The 22224-nt window shown below is 37.0% G+C and overlaps 1 protein-coding gene across 1 annotated transcript in view; it reads left to right on the top strand.

Moving 5' to 3' along the window:
* Positions 1-22224, top strand: part of tenm4 (teneurin transmembrane protein 4) — a 580630-nt gene that overhangs the window by 438157 nt on the left and 120249 nt on the right. Inside the window, exons 17-19 of the mRNA XM_030151937.1 lie at positions 4267-4528; positions 9442-9709; positions 9792-9935. Of these exons, the coding sequence (XP_030007797.1) occupies positions 4267-4528; positions 9442-9709; positions 9792-9935 (674 nt within the window). The remainder of the gene's footprint in view (positions 1-4266; positions 4529-9441; positions 9710-9791; positions 9936-22224) is intronic.

Below are 22224 nucleotides of genomic sequence, written 5' to 3' on the forward strand. Positions count from 1 at the left end.
TTTTTTGGAATTATGAAAGCCTTTTGGGTCAGGAGCACTTTAATGCAGCGGCAGATGGGGTTGCATTGCAGGGCTTTTAGACTGATGTTAGAGTGGACAGCCCTCGTCTAAGGGATCGATAGAGAAGTGGCGTCTGCCTCCATCCTGCAGCACAAATCTCCCCCTCACACAAATAAATGTGAGAACAGAAGCTCTGCATTACATGGGCAGAGTGTGAAACAGCCATGTCTGCACGCAAAACAGGCATCTGCGATTTTCTATTTTGTACTCATATCTACGGCAATTTAACATTCATACTGTTCAACAGATTTCCTCCTGATACAATGATGCAATTAATTATTTGCTTTATTTGCAGCTCCCATAGGTGAAAATGTATTATTAAGTAGTGAAATTCCATATCATTTGTTTTTAATATGAATCAATACTGCATGGTCTTTTTAATAACACATGATACTAATAATTAATTACTGTCTTGCAGTTTACCATTTATGTTCAAATATTCAAGTAAGGTGCTAATTTTGTATTATTTACATTAATTAAAATTGTTAATGCAATCATCCAGAGTAGCTATTAATTAGTTTAGTTTATTTTTTATTCGGAAATTCTCTTTGTGTCTGCAGTGAATGTGAGAAAAAATACAAGGACAACGAAAGATGCAGCAAATTACTACAAACTGGGTTTTTTACTGCAGATTAAGTACAACAAATTGCAAGTGTACATACATTAACTGATATGGTTTAATAGAGCTGTAATAGAAGTTGTAAGTCTGTATGGGCCAAAGGAGAAAGACTTTTGGTACCGGCTCGACTCGACTTGACTCGGCCTTTTTGTGTTTCCGTTACAAAAAAGGACCTGGAATCTGGTACCCGGTACTAATTTTTTGGTATCACCTCCGCCGAGGTTCCAAGACTGGAGAACAGATACTAAAATGTGACGTGGAAACACTGCAGACCACTGATTGGTCAGAGATTTGATCTCTGTGATCTGCTGTTTTATAAAAAACAGATGCAGAAGTTTACAGTAAATATAGCAGTAGGTTAATCTATACGATGACAGCCCGCAAAACTACATCATTCATTCCGGAGATTTAGTCTTTGGTGGCCGACATAAAAATTCACCATGAGCTTGACGAGACAACACGCAACGAGCGAGTTTATCAGCGACTCTCTGCTCAGACGACACCGAAGTAACGCGCCGCATTGCTATGACGTCCAGGTACGCTAAAGTCGGTAGTATCCTGTAATGGAAACGGTCCCCAGGAATAGTATCTGGTACCCGAGTCGAGTAGTGGAAACGCGGCATTTGCCTCCAAAATGAAGCCAAAGGAGAAGTATTGTACAGTTGTAATACCAGTGATGGCCACTAGATGCTGCTCCAAAAACCCATGGCTCCCATAGACTTACATTGAACTTCTCTCATCTGAATTTTTTATTTTTCATTATAGTCTCATCTGCTTTATTTGGACCCTCGAAGGCAGGGGTGTCAAACTCATTTTAGTTCAGGGGCCAAATTCACCCCAATTTGATCTCAAGTGGGCCCAACCAGTAAAATAATACCAGTGAAAAAAAGTAAAATTACATTATGATAATGTTTATATCTACATTGTTTCCTTAAAAATCTGAATAATGTGAACAACTTGAAATGTCTTAAGAAAAACAAGTGCAGTTGTAACGATATTCTGCATCAGTTTATCATTTACATATGCACATTACAACTTACATTACAATTGCAAATACACAAAACATTTAGTAACAGGTATAATATTGATAAAATTGCATTTATAAGACATTCCACGTCGTTCATATTTGTTTGGGTTATTCACATTTTTTGTAAAAGGATAGTTTGTTAATGCAAACATTTTCATATAATTTTACTTTTTTTTTTTACACTAAAACAAAGATAAAATCTGCAGTTGTCATTATTTCTAGGTTATTATGACAGTATATTTCTAGTCTGACCCAACTGAGATCTAATTGGTTTATATGTGTCTGTATGGAACCTGAATTAAAATGACTTTTACACTATTGATTGTTAATATCTTCAGTGTAATTTTTGCATTTGACAAATTCATCCCGCAGGCCAGATTGGACCCTTTGGCGGGCCAGATTTGGCCCCTGGGCCACGTGTTTGACACCTGCGCTCTAAGGGTTTATTTATGCTCTATACATTAAAGACGCAGACGGATACAGATGGAGTGTTCTGTCTGTCCACTGCGTACATTTTCTGCGTAATTCTGTCTGTTTTTTGGGAACTTGCGAATGCCTTCCCAGATGGACGAATGGAGCAGTACCACCAGGAACAGTAGAGGCAGCATTGAGATTTGAACAGAACAATTTCCATAAATAGCAGCTCTTAAGGGCAATTAAGTGAGTTCGTGAAAAACTACCGACATATTTATTACAACTGCCCTTTACAATATCAACATTAGTAAAACCTCCTCTGTCATCGCCATGTTTGTTATTATTGACTTTCATCTCAGAAACTTCACTCTTCTTTGTGGTATTTTGCCAGTATGGTTTTAAAGAGCAGCGCCCTCTGGTGGATTGATTGAGAAATGCTTATTCCAACGTTCAGGATGCATGGAAATATGAAGGCAGTGATGCATGACAACATTAAAAATGGACGTACCTATTTATGTATGTTAAACAAGCATAAATGAGCCTTAATAAATAATAAAAATAAATAAATAAATAAATGATTTCCTGCAAAGGATCAATAAAGTATCTATCTATCTATCTATCTATCTATCTATCTATCTATCTATCTATCTATCTATCTATCTATCTATCTATCTATCTATCTATCTATCTATCTATCTATCTATCTATCTATCTATCTATCTATCTATCTATCTGTCTATCTATCTATCTATCTATCTAATAAGTGATCTGGTCCATCTTTAACTTATCTCTTCATTAATTAGATTTCACATTGAATACAAAATTTTAATGTCTTCTAAGTTGGACCAGCATTTAGCATTAGCATTAGCTCACCCAAGATGCCTTGTTCCATCCCTTTTGTCCAAATATGGTCACTTCTGCCTTTAAAAAGCCAACATGGAGACTCACAAACCAACAGGGGGCGTCACACATCCTCTGTCGGCTGATTATATCCAGTGTTTGGAAAGGACGGTACCTGATGGTGAAAACTTTGTCATGCCCCAGTTCTGGACCCGATACTGATAACCTTACTAGATGGATTAACAACTTTAATGGGTTTGTTCTTATAAACTACAAACAATGAAAAACACCAACTAATAAAGCAGAAGGTTAGAACACTCTCCACAAATAACACTGGTCTACAAGAAAAATACTCCCAGAATAAAAGTAGTGACATTTTAACACATGTGGGTCACTGATAAAGAAAAGTTAAGTCCAAAATGTTGGTTGGCTGAAGTTTTCAAGATACAGACTTGGGTTAAAATGTGAAATTCGAGAATTAACGAGAGAATGAGTTTTACTTTTGTCTCAGAGCTATCAGATCTACTTCAAAACATTCTCTGCACATTATAATACATTGACTTTACAGGGTCTGTTTAGTGGAAGATTTATAAATCTGTTGTATAAATGCTCATAAACCAATATATATGTGCAATAACACTTAATCATGTACCTTGAAAACATCAGCAAACCAGCACTTTTGTCATTAGTTTTCCAATTAATCTCAGTAAAATACTTAACATTTAGCACATTTAATTTCTGAAGCAGATCATTTCTAAAATAAAAAAAAATTGCAGACCAGTGTAATGGATTAAAAGGTTCAATTCATGTACTATTCTCTCTGAAATATTGTAAATTCAACATATCCTATAATCATTGTTGTGTGTTATTGTCATGATATTTGTGATGTTAAAATGGAAATGATTATTTGACCTCTTGAATTAATATTTTAATGAGTCATTTATTGTGTTTATATTTAACTAAGGTGTTAATTTATACGTTATTTACATTCATTTATTTTAGATAAGAATAACATGACAACAATTAGTTAGTTTTTAATGTATATTTTATGTAATGGTGTTCATGTTAACTAATGCATTAAGGTGTTAAATAACAATGGTATTAATGATTATGTCACTAACGACACTCATTAAAAAAGATGTGAATGCATTGTTCATGTTTCATCCTCAACACAGCACCTTACATGCACCGTGAATGTAAATGCACCCTGTTTTTTTTTTTTTTTTTTTCCGAAGAAATAAAAAAAAACTATCTGTGCATGAATCAACGTTCATCATTTGTGACATTGTGCACATCTGTGTTCCAGTTTTGACTTGGTGACCAATGGGGGCATCGCCATAGCCCTGCGCTTCGAGCGTGCTCCATTCATCACCCAGGAGCACACACTCTGGTTGCCGTGGGGACGTTTCTTTGTCATGGATACCATCGTCATGCGGCATGAGGAGAATGACATCCCAAGCTGTGACCTCAGCAGCTTCACCAGACCCAGTCCCGTGGTGTCTCCGGCGCCACTCACCGCATTCGCCGGCTCCTGCTCCGAAAGGGGGACCATTGTGCCCGAAATCCAGGTGACTACCCTGCCCCCATTCCCCTCCCACCTGCACCCACACACACATACCGACACACACCTCCCCCCCCTTTCACTGAAGTGCAGGTGGTGATCTAAATGGGTCTCTCCTCCAAATGATTCATGCCACTCATCTAAAAGAGACTCTGAAGACTATTTATCAGTTACAACTCTGGCTCTCGTGGCAATGCTGTGATTTTTATCTCTCTAGTGTAATTGGTTTGCCGAATGTGTGAAATTTACAATGTGGATTGTGCTGTCTCGTTGCAGAGTGATGATGATTACATCGCACACAGAACACAGCCGGGGTATTTTTAATTTCTCTCAGGTTGTACTCTCTCGGGAGTTACATATACAGAAAGCACTGGAAATGTTTACATTTTAATCATATATTCCATGACTGTATGTGTTTTGATATCTGTCTAGAAATGTGTGCATGATTAGGGCAAACACACACCTACATGAGCTTGTGTTTGCAGCTGTATCTGTGTCTAATGTATGCCTAGCAGCCATCTCTGTGCCCTTCTCTAATTACGTTGTCTCCCAGTTTGCTTCATAAGATTTATGGCATATCAGTGAAAATATACTATGCAGTTGAGTCTATTTATAGTAGCCTTGTTTTTGCCATTCGTTGAGCTGTAAAAGCACCAGTCTGGGATTTTATTCAGTTTATACTTGTCCTATTAACTAGGCGTGGCTACAAGAAAACAAAAAAACAAAAAACAAAAAAAACCAAAAGCATCATAATTGACATATCATCCTGCTGATGTTGCTTTGGGAAGCCCTCTCAATTATCACTCTACATCTTGTTATGTGCTGCGTGATGAGTCGTGCGATGGGAGGTGACCTAATTAGAGCAGAGTGGAGCTGGTCAACCAAACTAGCGGCGTTAACCTCTGATCCGAAATGTGCCATGCGCTGCCTTTGTTTGTGAAATAGTGTTATATCACCTAGAGGTTACAGGTCTGACATCAGTGGAAATTTCCTAAGGCCACGGTGTTGCCTCGTGCTAAACTAACATTTATGACTCTATATATCACAGCTCTGTACAAGCTCCGAGCCCAAGGGCGCTCCATTAATGCCACCGTCGTATGGATTGTACGAAGGACTGTTGTCCTAATGAAGGCTTCTCTATTATTAAATCAATTATGAAAAATACTCACCGCAGTACATAATGAAGAAATCCTTCATCAGATCCCCTGTAACGGTTTAGAGTAATTGTCCTCTAATTGATGTTTGTAGTTTCCCCTTGAGTCCTTAACTTTGGACGCTATGAAAACTCGCCGATAAAGGTTGTGGCGGCCACTGACCAAAGTAATGATGGATCAACAGCCGGTGTGAAACGTACAGTAAAGGACACGCAAAGGCATTTTATTTAAACGCCGAGGAAAATAGATCTCTACTCGGTCTGACATTTACAGTTTCTGTCAGTTGGATTTATGTTTGCTTCCTGTCAATAAATACGCATTGTTTTCTGACCGGGGCAACACGGTGGTGTAGTGGGTGGTACTTGAGCCTTACAGTGAGAAGGTCCGGGGTTCGATTCCAAGACCAGTCGATGGGGGTGGGACCTTTCTGTGTGGAGTTTGCATGTTCTCCCTGTGTACTGGTCCCTGGAGAAGTGGGTATACTCCCAATTTCTAGCCTTTTTTTTTTTTTTCAAAGTAGTCCAGAAAAATGCCCTTTTTATAGGAACAGTGACATGTAAAACTACTCTATTTAGTTTACCCAAAAATCCATCAGCAGTATTTGCTCACTGTTATAAAATGATCATGACCTCAGGAACAGTTTGTAGGTATTACTGGTCACACAAGCAGCTGGATGAATGTAAATGTATTCAGCATGAGGCAAATATAGGATAACGTTAGGCTTTCATAACGTTAGCCTACTCACATAGTTGAACTATTGGTGACAAAATCTCTTCTCCTCTAAATGTGCAGTCATGTGACCAGTAGTTTAACTCTTTCAGTGCCAGACAGTTAAGGAGCTAATAAGCCTTAAAAGTGCCACAGAATTTGGCCGTTTTTCAGTATTTCGCGTCGTTTTTATAATATTTGAAGAATCCTGCAGGAAACCACTCGGTAACATCCGACCGATTGCTGATTAGATTCAAAACGCACCGGACGCAGCCGATTCATTATTGATCGTAATTTGCATAATTTATAATAATAATAATAATAATAATCTTTATTTATATAGCACTTTTCATACATTAAAAACTGTAGCACAAAGTGCTTTACATATCAGTTTAAAAATCAGTACCGCCCCCCACCCACACCCACCCACTCACCCGCACACACACACACACACACACCTATACATGCAAACCCACAAGCTCACACATACTTAAGAAGACTGACTGAGCACGGGTAGACCAGAACAAAAATGTACAAGTAAAAGTAAAACATCAATTTAGGAGGCGCTGTCTCAGGGAGCCATCCGCACCAGGAGGCAGCCGCCGACCCCGGCGACCAGGCACCAGCAACACAGCCCCGCATCCCAACTAGTGGGAGAGGGCCAACTGGGACCCCCCACCCACCAGAAAGGAGCGGACCCCAGTGAGAGAAGGCGCCACAGCCCCCGGAGTCCACAGCCGCCCCCCGGCATGGAGGGCTCCCTCTGATGAAACACCGGAGAATAAGAAACACTAAAAAGATATAAAAATATTATTCGGTCGCGTGACCTCAAGTTCCTGTCTGATTGGTCTCAAAAGGGGGACACGGAAAGAACGTCATCGAAATGTGAGAAAGAAATGGGGGTGGATGGTTTGTTTGTACACAAATATGGCGTGTTCTCCAAAGCCGATCTGATTGGCCCGTGGCACTTTAAAGGTTGTATTCGTAAAGCCGATTTAATCGGCCCATGGCACTGAAAGTGTTAAAACAGTGACTCATTCTGAAACCGCCTTAAAACTTACCTCAGAATTATGTATTCCATGAAAGTAGGTTCTCTCGGCCAGCAAGAGTTACCAATATTTTCCTCGGCGTGACCCGCCCTACTCTGCCTCTGATTAGCTCATCAGTCCTCATGCCTAAAGTTAACCAATCTAATCAGTGAAGCAGTAAGTACTGGCCAATTAGAGGTAGAGTAGGGCGGGTCATGGCTTCACCATCCTAGTGGAAAAAATGGGCAGTTTAACTCAAATACGACTGAATGGTGCGCATCAGCTGGGATTTAGAAGTGGGTGTACCAGTGTTTTTCAACCTTGGGGTCGGGACTAGGGATGCACCGATACGAGTATTGGCATTGGCTCCGATACTCAGTGTGTGTACTTGTACTCGTAAAAGACATCCGATACAAATGCACCGATACCACTGAGGGCCATGTGACATTCACAGTTCAGTGCAGCAGGTATGAGGAGAGGGAATAATGTGTGGGGAGTGTGAAGAGTGTGGAGATTTTTCAAAATAAATGACGGTGATAAAAGTAACGCTGACTGCAAGTAACGTTACAGACACAGACAGATACGGACGCAGCGTTCTGTCCGTCCTCTGCGTACATTCCATCCGTTTTCCAGGTGCTGGTGGATGCGTAAACAGAATGAGAATACCAGCGGGTGTACAGAGCGGTGCAGACCGCCACCAACAGAAGTGAAAACGAAACTTATCACTCATTTCTCTTTTCTCTACCTGCTGAAGCTAAGCTGTTAAACCTTAACAGAGAAAACGCTGCAATATTAGTATCACATTAGTGTTGCCTCTGTCGTCTCCATGTTAGTTATTACTGACTTTCTTCTTCTTCTTCTCATAAAACTTTACTCTTCTTCATGGTATTTGTCCAGTATGGTTAATTCAGAGCGGCGCCCCCTGGTGGATTAATTGAGAAACGCTCATTCCAACACATTAAATGTCAGTAGCAGCACTTTGTTCCAGTCAGACTAATGACAACGACAATAAAGCACATTTACAAAAGGAACTAAGAACTGGAGTGGAATTATTAAGTACTTGTATAGGTACTCGGTATCGGCAAGTACTCAAATGTAAGTACTCATACTCGTACTCGGTCTGGAAAAAAGTGGTATCGGTGCATCCCTAGTCGGGACCCCACATGGGGTCGTCTGGGATTCAAATGGGGTCATCTAAAAGTTCTACTAATTGATAAAAAATAAAAGCTTACTAATAAAAATATATGGTGAGTTGAGAGAGGCAATCACAATCCATAAAAGACGTGACAAACTGGTTGTGAAACTAAAGCACTGTGGTTCTGTTTACCTGTCAAATGTTCATTGTGGTCAGTTTCAGATGCTGCAGCTCTTTCATAATTCATAGTTTGAGTTCTTGTTTGTTCAGTATTAATTGTCAGCCTTGGAAATACAAGATGGACTGACTGTACATATCCTGACCAAGGAAAATAAAATTCTCACAGTAATCTACACCTGTCTTTTCTGCCTCCATCCAGAATAATATACATTATATAGACTAAATGTCATCTAAAATTAATGTTTATTTGCAGCATAGTATAGCAAACTATTACATGATCAAAACCAAATTAATTTTAGCAAAAAAAAAAAGACTCAGTTTTGAATGTTGGGGGTCGCCAGAAATCTGACGTTAAAATGGGGTCACGAGCCATAAAAGGTTAGAAACCACTGGGGTATACGTAATGCAGACTGAAAAATAAGTAGGTAGACTCGTTATACCGCTGTATATCCTGGACTACACCACTGTCCCCATGTTTGCGTGGGTTCTCTCCAGTTAATAGGTTAATCTAAATTGCCCATAGGTGTGAATGTGACAGTGATTGTTTGTCTCTATATATCAGTCCTGAGATGAACTGATGACATGTCCAGGGTGTACCCCGCCTTCACCCATAAGTAGCTGGGATGGGCTCCAGCGACCCCTGTGACCCTAGTGAGGATAAAGCAGGTTCAGAAAATGAATGAATGAATGAATGACTGAATGTTTTTGTCTGTAGTCTCTGCAGGAGGAAGTGCCCATTCCAGGGACGGAGATGAAACTTGGCTACCTGAGCAGCAGGACCCCCGGGTACAAGTCCATACTGCGGGTGACCCTCACCCACTCGGTCATACCGTTCAATCTGATGAAGGTTCACCTCATGGTGGCTGTGGAAGGCAGGCTCTTCAGGAAGTGGTTTCCCGCCGCTCCGAACCTCTCCTACGACTTCATATGGGACAAGGCTGACGTCTACAGCCAGAAGGTCTACGGGCTGTCTGAGGCGTTCGGTAAGCGACGAGCGGCATATTTTGACATTTTCACATCAGCTCCTCAGTCGGTTAATATTTCACTCTTTGTTTCGTGTCCTAGTGTCTGTGGGGTTTGAGTATGAGTCATGTCCAGACCTCATTCTGTGGGAGAAAAGGACTGCAGTTCTTCAAGGATATGAAACGACTGCCTCCAAACTGGGAGGATGGACCATAGACAAGCACCACGCTTTAAATATCCAAAGTGGTGAGTCAACTAATGCTCCTAATGCTTGTAGATTTCCTATTTTTAGACACTTTTCATGAAAGCATTTATTTCACAGTGAAAACACACATCTCATCTAAATGCTGGTGTTTGAGGCTGAAATGGATGGCATTATTTGTTGAATTGGAAATGTTTTGTTTTTGCCAATTTACCCGTAAAGGCCCAGTGGTACTTTTGTAACAGTTTCCAGATGAATTTTTCCTCAGTTTTTGTCTTTCAGGTTTTTTAAAATTTTTTTATTTTAGCTTTATTTGGAATGGACACGTACATACATGATGGATGGATGGATAGATAGATAGATAGATAGATAGATAGATAGATAGATAGATAGATAGATAGATAGATAGATAGATAGATAGATAGATAGATAGATAGATAGATAGATAATAGGGGATGGATGGATGGATGGATGGATGGATGGATGGATGGATGGATGGATAGATAGATAGATAGATAGATAGATAGATAGATAGATAGATAGATAGATAGATAGATAGATAGATAGATAGATAGATAGATAGAAAGAAAGAAAGAAAGAAAGAAAGAAAGAAAGAAAGAAATATGGTCACCACTCTAAAGAAACAGTCACACTACAGCAACAATAAATACAGAATGTAAATAGCTAAAAAAAAAAAAAAAAAGTAGAATAAAAAGAAAAGTAGAATTAAAAAAGGCAAGGTATGTGCTTTATCTAACACATAAAACATAGAACCCCCCCGAGGACTGAAGTGTTCTGGTGCTTCTATCTCCTACACTCCCCAACACAGCTACTCCTCCTCCCACCTCCTCCCACCCATCATCATAGTAACTTAGTAAAAATAAATACAAATGGCCTTCCAGTTTTATTTGTTTTGGGTCCAGAAAATGTCCATCACCAGTTGTCAGGGCATATGAGGCGAAGGAGTCCATAGTCACGGATTATTTAACCATTTTTAAGTGATTTATCACCATTTCTCATTATATTATCCTCTACATTTTTATAGTTTTTCAGTGAAAATCAAGTATTTTTCTATATTTAATTCACTGATCATGTAGATGTTTATAAAACTGCAGATTAAAGTTGAAGGTTATTACAGAAAAAAAAAAACCATGAGGCCATTAAAAGTCATCAAAAATGCATTCCAGTACTAACTCCTGTGTGTATCCTGTGACTAAAACAGACAGAAAAGAAAACCATACAATGCCAAAAATTTTGATATTAGAACTGAAGGGATTTTGGTTATTATCAAGAAAACCATAGAAAAAGGATCGATATCAGCTCTTAAATTAAACTCTTGTGAGCTATTTTAGTTATCATTATATTTGTCCAAACAAATGTACCTTTAGTTGTACCAGGCGTTAAAATGAACAAAAAACTGAAGAAAACAAGGGGCGGTCTAATAATTTTTTCTGCGGCTGTATATCAGAAACAGAAAAAAACTGAAGAAAAAGTGACTTTTTCAGCAAAGATATCAATAAATGAACATAAACCAAGTGTCTCCATCCACTGTCATTGATTCAACTCCATGGGTTTTACTGTTGAATCAACGTTGTAGACAATGACAGTGTTTCCACGGTAACTACGGAGCCTCTGAACGTCCAAATGGGTCATATCTGATGACCATGAAAAGATGAAAAACTGTATTTTTACACCAATTATTCACATTTATTGATAGAATTAGTGGATCAGTCGGTATTAAATATTTTAGATCAGTAGATGCTTTTGGTCACTGGTGACGGTTTGGGTCTTCATGGGTTAATATCACACATCATCATCATCGAACACATGGAACTGCTTAAAATAAAATGAACAGTGGAAACCTCTTACTGTGATCAAAAATTAAAGAGAGAATGCGTAGTGTTTTTGATGCTGAAAAACTAGCTTTGCCCATTTTCTTTATTAAGGTTAAATTGTTCTGTTGCCTCAAGAAATACAGATTCAGGTGCAGGTTACTTTATTTATACCCGTAGGTAGATTTATTTTGCAGTTAGACGATGAACATAATAACACAATGAAACCAAGACTTGAATTAATAGTAAACATATAATAAAAGTGCTCCAAGTTCCACCAATTAGGACATAAAAGATAAAAGAGAAAGATAGTTGAATAAAAGAATGATTGTGAGATAAAAATAAAACCTCTGGACTAAAAGAAGTTTAAAACACAATAAAAAAGACGTTAAAACCCAATTAATACCTACATAAATGCAAGATGAATTCCTAAATATGCATTAGTAAAAATCCTATTCGTAATACTTGGATTTAAGGATGCACAAAGGATTCTAAAACTCTGAACCTATTTAAAATGTATTAAAATGACAATATAGCACATTTAAGGTTTAATTGTTTTATATTTGTCGCCATTCATCACCATTTCTAAAATATTAACTACACACTCCAAACGTATTTGAACACATCGCAACCACAGTTTCCGTCTTATGTCTGTTGATTACAGGATAAAAATGTCAGTTGTTCTTAATAATTATTACAATAAATGTCAAAATAAATGTCAAAGCGGTGTGTCTTTTATGTTTAGACGGTGACTTGGGATGAAATTAAACAATTATTTATGGTTAAAACAGAGCAAATATTTTAGAAATCTAGAAATACAACATTTTGAACAGCTATAATGATTAGTTTTTAATTAATTTAGTGTTAAGTATGATTAAGTAAAAAACAACCTTGGAAGCAGTTTGGAAGCTTAGATGACAGAGTAAACAAAATTAATTTAAAAGACTGAGTTTCATATTAATATTTAATTATATACTGACCTTTCTCAGTTTTTTTTTTCTTTTGCAAAGAAACACTTGAATGTTCAATGTGTCCCCATACTTTTATCAATATCGTGTTTATAAAAAATAGGTTATTAAGGTGTTTTAATTACATTATCTTTGAATTAGCACAGATTAGATCAAATTAATTAAAACAAACCTTTAATATAATATAATACAAAACAGATTAATATTGGTGACTTCCATTGGTGAAATTACATCTTATATGTGGATACTAATACATATTTAGATCAGTTGTATCGGAATATATTTTCAACATAACTCTACAAATCGGCATCTTATTCTGGATGTTTTCTACATTAACGCCGATGCAGAAAAGCCTGTTAGTGCGATATTTGATATTGACAGTGTTGTGCAAGTTACTTCCAAACTGTAATCCATTACTTGTTACTGTTATTTAATAGTAATTTTTGACATTACAATATTACTGTCAGAATTGTAATGCGTTACATGACACCTGTATTAGTTTTGAGTTACATACAGACTCTTGTCATAAATGTAGAATAGAATAGAATGTCTTTATTGTCATTGTACAGGTACAACAAAATTGAAAAGTGCAATTGTCTTTAGGTGCAATAAAGGTATAAATAATGTACAGGGTGGGGAAGCAAAATTTACAATGAACATTTAGTTGTTTTTTCTCAGTAGGCACTACGTCAATTGTTTTGAAACCAAACATATATTGATGTCATAATCATACCTAACACTATTATCCATACCTTTCAGAAACTTTTGCCCATATGAGTAATCAGGAAAGTAAACGTCAAAGAGTGTGTGATTTGCTGAATGCACTCGTCACACCAAAGGAGATTTCAAAAATAGTTGGAGTGTCCATAAAGACTGTTTATAATGGAAAGAAGAGAATGACTATGAGCAAAACTATTACCAGAAAGTCTGGAAGTGGAGGAAGCAACAAAAAAACATACCAAAGCTTTTGTTAAAGCTCTCAAATCCAAAATCCTAAAGGATCCAACCAAATCCATGAGAAAAATGGCAATTGAACTTGAGGTAGACAACAAGATCGTTAGAAATGCAGTAAAATATGATTTGAAGTTAAAATCTTACACAAGAACACCAAAACACTAGTTGACAACAGCAACAAATCCAACTTTAGCAATTTTTGGGAATCATATTATGGCCGCCTTCTAGCCCAGATCTAAACCCTCTGGATTCTGCTATTTGGGGCGTTTTAGAACATGCTACCAATAGAACATCACACAGCAATGTCGACTTTCTTAAAGATACTATTAAAGAAGAATGAGAGAAGTTGTCACCCGAATATTTGAGGAACACTTGTGCAAGTTTCAGGAAGCGTGTGAAGGCAGTTATTGAGAAAGAAGGAGGACACATAGAATAAAAACATTTTCTATTATGTCAGTTTTCTTGTGGCAAATAAATTCTCATGACTTTCAATAAACTAATTGGTCATACACTGTCTTTCAATCCCTGCCTCAAAATATTGTAAATTTTGCTTCCCCATCCTGTATATAAAAGAGTATAAAAACTGAAAATATTTTTTAAAAAAAACCCTGACAGCATAAATATCTAAAAAAGCAGCATAGAAAAGTGTCACTGGAGGTATAAAAGGTACATAAAACATCACCACATACCCCTAGACCACATTCAGCATTTCCACACTTACATTAATGTCCAGCAGTGTTCAGCGCAGTTATGACCCTGGGATAAAAACAGTTTTTTAAACGGTTTGTACTGGCCTTTAGTGTCCAGAAACATCTGCCAGAGGGTAAAAGTTCAAAAAGTGGAAAACCAGGGTGAGTAGCATCCCTGGTAATCCCTGATAATATTCCGCTTGCATTTTTTTCCCAACATTTTACAAGTTCAAACAGGGGGCACGGCGCCGAGGATGCTGGTAGATAAATCCGCAATCGATAAAGAATTCTAACTAGTCATAGAAACGTTAGCTTACCTTGTCAATGCTGATCACAGGGATCATGCTAATGCTAACTAGCTTCTGTAAAGCAGGGTTAGGGTTAGTACTGAGCATACAGGGTGGGGAAGCAAAATTTACAATATTTTGAGGCAGGGATTGAAAGACAGTGTATGACCAATTAGTTTATTGAAAGTCATGAGAATTTATTTGCCACAAGAAAATGTACATAATAGAAAATGTTTTTATTCTATGTGTCCTCCTTCTTTTTCAATAACTGCCTTCACACGCTTCCTGAAACTTGCGCAAGTGTTCCTCAAATATTCGGGTGACAACTTCTCCCATTCTTCTTTAATAGTATCTTCCAGACTTTCTCGTAATAGTTTTGCTCATAGTCATTCTCTTCTTTCCATTATAAACAGTCTTTATGGACACTCCAACTATTTTTGAAATCTCCTTTGGTGTGACGAGTGCATTCAGCAAATCACACACTCTTTGACGTTTGCTTTCCTGATTACTCATATGGGCAAAAGTTTCTGAAAAGGTATGGATAATAGTGTTAGGTATGATTATGACATCAATATATGTTTGGTTTCAAAACAACTGACGTAGTGCCTGCTGAGAAAAAACAACTAAATGTTCATTGTAAATTTTGCTTCCCCACCCTGTACGTCCATGTGGACAATGGACTGTCCTCTGACATCTTCACCCATTGGCTGAACACTAACAGGAAATAGAACTTGACAGACGCATTTTGGATTTCTTAAACCAACTTTTTTTTGGTGCGTGACCCCATTTTAACCCTTTCATGCATAGGTCACTACAGTGGACAGTTCTTCTCCAGCTGTTCTCTTATATATTCATGGGTTTTGATGTTTTAGTTCCATATCAGCCAACACAGTGAACACTTACGCACCATCCCATACCCTAACATTTATACCATTACGGTAACTTTGCTGTTCTTGATAAACCTGATCTGCACTAACATGTTTAAGTGTAAATCAATTGTTATTTGTTAGACAAGAAGGTTTTTTTTTTTTTTTTTGCATATTATCTCCATGAAGTGAGTAATTACTAGCATTAGAATATGTTAAAATGTGAGAAGACATCAGATTAGCAGCAGTAAAAATGTTTTTTATTTCATTGTTTTCATATCACTTTCAGATATTGGGTTTTAAACATGTTTCTTTACTTCAAAAATTAAATGCATGGATATTTTTGTAACTCCATAGAAAAAAAAAACTTGATCGCATTGTTTTTTTTCATGCCTAAGGAGGAATAAAAACACTGATGAAAAAAATCTTAACTAAGGTTCTCACAATTCATGCATGAAAGGGTTAATATTACAAATTTCTGACATTCAAGACATTCAAAACGGTAACTTTTTTTTTTTTTTTTGCTAAAATGAACCCTTTCATGCATGAATTATGAGAAACTTTATCGAGATTTTTTTTTCCCCAAGTGTTTTTATTCCTCTGTAGGCATGAAAAAAAACCAATGTGATTGAATTTTTTTTTTTTTTTAACCTATTTCTCATGGAGTTACAAAATCATATGTTTAATTTTAGAAGCAAAGAAACATGTATTTACTGACATACTGTGTGGAAACTATGAGATAAAAACATTTTTAATGCTGCTAATGTGATGTTTTCTCACATTTTAACAATACCTGCATGGAGATAATATGAAAAAAAAAAAAAAACAAAAAAAACTTTTTGTTACCTCCACCAAGGAGGTTATGTTTTTGCCAGGGTTTGTTTGTCTGTTTGTTTGTCTGTCCATTAGTGTGCAACATAACTCAAAAAGTTATGGACAGATTTTGATGAAATTTTCAGGGTTTGTTGGAAATGGGATAAGGAAGAAATGATTAAATTTTGGTGGTGATCGGGGGTGGGGGGGCCCACGGGGGGGGACACTGATCAGCCTTGGCAGAAGTCTGCGCTCTCCAAGTGCTTCTAGTTTAAAAAAAGCAAAAACGAAACTGTTAATTACAGTTTAATAACAATTAGCAATTTTTTTTTTTTACAGTCAAACATGTGACTGCAGATCAGGTTTATCTGGAACAGCAAATGTACAGTAATGGTATGAATGTCAGTGTATGGGATGGTACATAAGTGTCCACTGTGTGGGCTGATATGGAACTAAAACAACAAAATCCATGAATATACAAGAGAACTCCTTTGAACAGCTGTCCACTGTAGTGACCACTATGCATGAAAGGGTTAATTTGTTTTTGATCATGTAAGGTGTTTGTGTTTATATTCTAGCGTGTTTTTCCCTGATTTCAGCTCTTGTGGCTTTGTCTGATGTGACAACTGTGCATGAAAACATCCCACTGCAGACACCGAAACAAAAAGATGTGAGGAGGGCAGACTTCTGGTGATTAGTCATTGATTACACTGGTCAACAACTAATTTATTGTTTAAGTTTTTTGAGCTGATTTAGGATAATTTTGGTGTGCTGAATCCAAAAATCACATTAATTTTGCTCAGTCAGGTCAACTTTCTGAACTATGCTACATATTGGCTTTTTAACATTTTTGCTTACATTTATGGGCATTTTCACATCATATGAAACAAAATTCTTTCATATTTCTTGCAATAAACGAGTTCTGAAGATTTTACTTTTGCCAATTTATGATTAAGGGTTTTTTTAATATTACAGGTGAATGAAATGGCTTCGACTAGAAGATCTTGCAAAAATAAGCCTGACGTATTCTGCTACATCTGCGGTGAAAACACCATTGTACCTAACAGGAATCAAGTCACAAGTTTCATAAAGTGTGCTTACCAATCTTATTTTGGTATTAATTATTATATTTTGTGAGAAGATCAAATTTTTCAAAATCAAATGAGCAAAAAACCTGACCTGATTGAGAAAAACAGATGTCATTTTTGGATTTAGCGGTGCAAAATGGTCCTAATTCAGTTGAAAAAACCTAGACAACTTGCAAAAAACATTTTTTTGTAACCCAGTGTTATTATGCCTGTAGGGAAATTCAGCCTCTGCATTCAGCTCTACATAATACACACACTACCTAGAATTAATGATAGGGCGGTGGTTCCCAACCATTTTTGGCTCGTGACTCCATTTTAACATCACAAATTTCTGGCGACCCCAGACATTCAAAACAGAGACTATTTTTTTGCTAAAATTAATTTGTTTTTGATCATATACTGTGCTTTCTGGACTATAAGCCGTACTCACCCCGTCTCCAATGTCTCACCATCACTTCATTGATGCCAAGCTTACGTGCAGCAGCTCTATTTCCTTCTTCGTCAGCCGGATTGATCGTTAGCCAAGTAAACATAAATTAGCAGCATCACTTTAGAGCGGTGGGTTCACAGTGTGTGGAAGAAAGTAGCAGCTTACAGGCCGGAAATTACGGTAATAGTTTGCTAAACTATGTTGCAAATAAATGTTAATTTTAGACGACATTTAGGCGACATTATAAATTTTTGTAATTTTTATCAATTACTGGAAATTTCAGGTGACCCCATTTGAATTCCAGGTGACGTCACGTAGGGTCTTAAAGTCTCACGGTCTAGCTGTTTTTTTAGTTTTTTTTTTTTTTTCCATTTGAGCAATTAAATTATGTGCGAAAAGTGTGTTGTGATGCAAGCGCTATTGAACATGCGCAGAGTAAAATATTACTGAAAATTGATTAGTAATGCCTTGCACTGCTGCGTTACAGCAAAAAGTAATCTGTTACTGTAATGCATTACTTTACTACCATGTTACTCCCAACTCTGGATACACTTGTCTATAAGGAAAATGCTTCCAGAATAAAAGTCATGAAATTTTACCACATGAGAGTCACTGATAAAGAAAAATCAAGTCAAAAATGCTGGTTGGCTGAACTTTCCAAGATACAGCCTTGGGTCAAAATGTGAAATTCAAGAATTAATTAGAGAATGGGTTTGAGTCAAAAGGAATATTTGTCTCAGAGCTACAAGATCTACTTCAAAACACTGTCTGCACATTAGAATACATTCACTTTACAGGTTCTATTTAGTGGAAGATTTCTAAAACTATTATATAAATGTACATAAACCAATATATATGTGTAATAACACTTAATCATATACCTTGAAAACATCAGCAAACCGGCACTTTTGTCATTTATTTTCCAATTAATCTTATTAAAATATGTAACATTTAGCACATTTAATATCTGAAGCAAATCATTTCTAAAAAATTGTAGACCAGTGATATCGAGTTGTTGCTGTTGCATCGTTTTGAGGCGGCGATGTCACGAATCCTTGGACACATTTTGACTTTTTTATTACCATTGTCCGTATATAGGTGAGGGTGGTCAATTTTCCTATTGCCAGAAAATTACCCCTGAAAGGCACTAGTAGTCGAAAAAATAGAGAGAAACTTTGGGCGGGGGCTGTCAGGAGCGGGGCCTCATGCTCTGTTTGTATCGGGAAGGGCTCATCAAAGGAGATGAAGCATACTCATGTGAAAAGTGCTCAGGAAGGTGGCACTTTGATCTGTCACACTGAACCTGCGGAGGCTGAATGTGGCGTCCGGAGGAAAAAAAAAAAAAAAAAAAGAAGAGCGCTTCGCCACCCCCACCCTTTGGCACCTCTCTGTCTTATTCATGCCCAGCATTTTTAGAATCATCCCTAATTTAATTGCTGTCAGCCTGCTACTCCCAGCAGCAGCAGTCCCTAAGATTAAATCACGTCCCAGGGAGGGGATGCTTGGCTGATCTTCTCTGATAGACCAAATGTTGCGCTGCTCAAAGAACTCAGGTCACCAAGTACCATCAGAAGCAGAAAAACTACCGCAGACGTGCAGATCCTGAATTTCAAATATGATTACACTGATTGGGGCTACACCAACATCTTTACATTTCCATATTTGACACATTTCCAGAAATACATTGGCAAAACTAATGGAAACATAGTGTGCATGTGTGTGTGGGTGCACGCTGCATGCAGAGCACACATACGGCTGGGTATTTGCACAAGCACAAAGCAGGTAGAAATGCAGGCACAACGCCATGTTTTTTCATCACAGGAGTCATTTTTACTGTGATTGTACCTGTGTGGTAATATTTTTCTGTTTGGAGAGATTCCACTCGTGCCGGCGGCTTTTGGGTTGGCGTTTCGGCGTGAAATTGCGTCGATGTTTCTGTCCATGAAGACCACGTTTTACTACAAACACCAGCTCTTAGAGCAATTTTCATGGCTTCAGTTGGTGGAGGAGTACACGCAGTCTTATTAAAAATCACATCAGTTTCTTATTTGCGTGTTGACTTTTGCTTTTTTTTTTTTAATCTAGTGTGGATTACAAACTGTATTACGACTGTATTACCTGAAACCCTGGAGAATCATAGCACCGGAATAATCTCAGTTTACCAAGTGTGACATATTACATTCATCCATTAATCCAATAGTGATTGGAACCCATTTGCCCGAGTTAAATATTGCATATTTCTGCAAAGGTCTGAAAGCATTATCGCATCACAGTGATTTAACAACATATTCCTAAACCGTAACTAACAGTTGTAAAAAAAAAAAAAAAAGAAAAAAAAAAAAAGATGTTTTAGTTGCAAAATTGTTTTTTTTTCCAATATTTTTTTATTTACTTCCAGTCACAGAATTACAATTTATCTTCCCTTTTTTTTCCAAGTATGAACATATATGCATATAGAGACACATTTACATATATATATATATATATATAAATATATATATATATATATATATATATATATATATATATATATATATATATATATATATGTGTGTGTGTGTGTGTACAAAAACAACAAGTAAAACAGCAATAATTATACATGGTGTCCCATAAGTTTCCATACATAGGAGACATAATACATTCCATACATATATGGTTCTAACATGTATTTCTTTATATTTCTTTTTTATAGTTCTTCAGCAGTGGAGGACACGCATTGAAATGTGTTCCCGACAAAATGGCAGTCATATAGAGCATATTATATAAATAAAAATGGTTTATGTCAAGAAACGTTTATTTTTCCTGTGTATGGAGACTCATGGGACACCCTGTATATTGGTAATTACAGGGTGCTTGTGCAGGTCTTGAAAGTCTTAAAAAGTCTGGAAGTTTGAAACTGTTTTCCAGACCTTGAAAAGTCAGTAATTTTTGTGAAAGTCCTAATAAAGTACGGCAAAAAGTTTGTCATAGTCACATTTTAGCATATGCTCAAAGGCACATCTATATTATTAAAGCCAAGTCGCCTCTGTATGTGTTCGTGTGTGTGTCTCAAGATTCACAAAAAATCCATACAGAGCTGAATGCTGCAGTTTGGCACATTTATGCATTTTTGGTCAAGGAACAGACTAGCGAAAACGGCAAGTTGATAGGACCAATATTTTGGGAGACATTAGTAATTTTGGAATACAATAGCCTTACAATAATGTTCAATTCAATTCAAAATTTATTACAAAATTATTACAAACAGTTATTAAAATTAACAATTGCATCGATGTTTCTGTCCGTGAAGACCACGTTTTACTACAAACACCAGCTCTTAGAGCAATTTTCATGGCTCCAGTTGGTGGAGGATTACACGCAGTCTTATTAAAAATCACATCAGTTTCTTATTTGCGTGTTGACTTTTGCTTTTTTTTTAATCTAGTGTGGATTACAAACTGTATTACGACTGTATTACCTGAAACCCTGGAGAATCATAGCACCGGAATAATCTCAGTTTACCAAGTGTGACATATTACATTCATCCATTAATCCAATAGTGATTGGAACCCATTTGCCCGAGTTAAATATTGCATATTTCTGCAAAGGTTTGAAAGCATTATGCATTACAGTGATTTAGCAACACATTTCTTAACTGTAAATCGCAAAAAATAATTGTATATCATGAATTACAGGGTGCTTGTGCAGGTCTTGAAAGTCTTAAAAAGTATGGAAGTTTGAAACACTGTTTTCCAGACCTTGAAAAGTCTGGAATTTTGTGTGAATGTCTTAAAGGGGTCATATTTTGCTAAACCCACTTTTATTAGTCTTTGGTTCATTTATTCATGTATTTGGACCCTGATAGTTCATAAAGTTAGAAATTGAACCCCCCAGGTGCTGCAAAGCTATCTTTATATTCATTTTGGCAAAAATCGAGTGGATTTCTACAACTTGTTTTAATTCCTGCTTAATTTGTTATGTCTATAAGTAGTTACGTCATGACATTTGCACATATAAGGTCAAGACTTCCGACGAACATTTCTCCGAGTACGACATAATTGTTTGTCAACAGCAGCGGCTGTAATAAAAACTGAAAATATGTCCAAACTTTGAGCCGATTACCTAAAATGTTCAGTTGTTGGTTGTATTAACAAACATAAGTGGCTGAACGGGACAGAAAGCACAGTCAACAACCTGGGGGGGGGCGGGGCCTGAAGTGGCTCATTTGCATTTAAAGGGCCAGCGCTCAAAACGACCTTTCTGGTGTCACTACTCAGAAAAAAGGGTTGAAGATGGACCTGTGGAGTTGAATTAATGAAGAATTCAGACCCAAGCAGAGAATTTACAGTTTATGTAGAGCACAGGGAAATGTTTAGAAACACATAATTCCATTTAAAAAAGTAAAATATCACTCTTTTAATAAAGTA

Source organism: Sphaeramia orbicularis, chromosome 13 (assembly GCF_902148855.1).
Source record: "Sphaeramia orbicularis chromosome 13, fSphaOr1.1, whole genome shotgun sequence".
In the NCBI taxonomy this organism is placed as follows: domain Eukaryota; kingdom Metazoa; phylum Chordata; class Actinopteri; order Kurtiformes; family Apogonidae; genus Sphaeramia; species Sphaeramia orbicularis.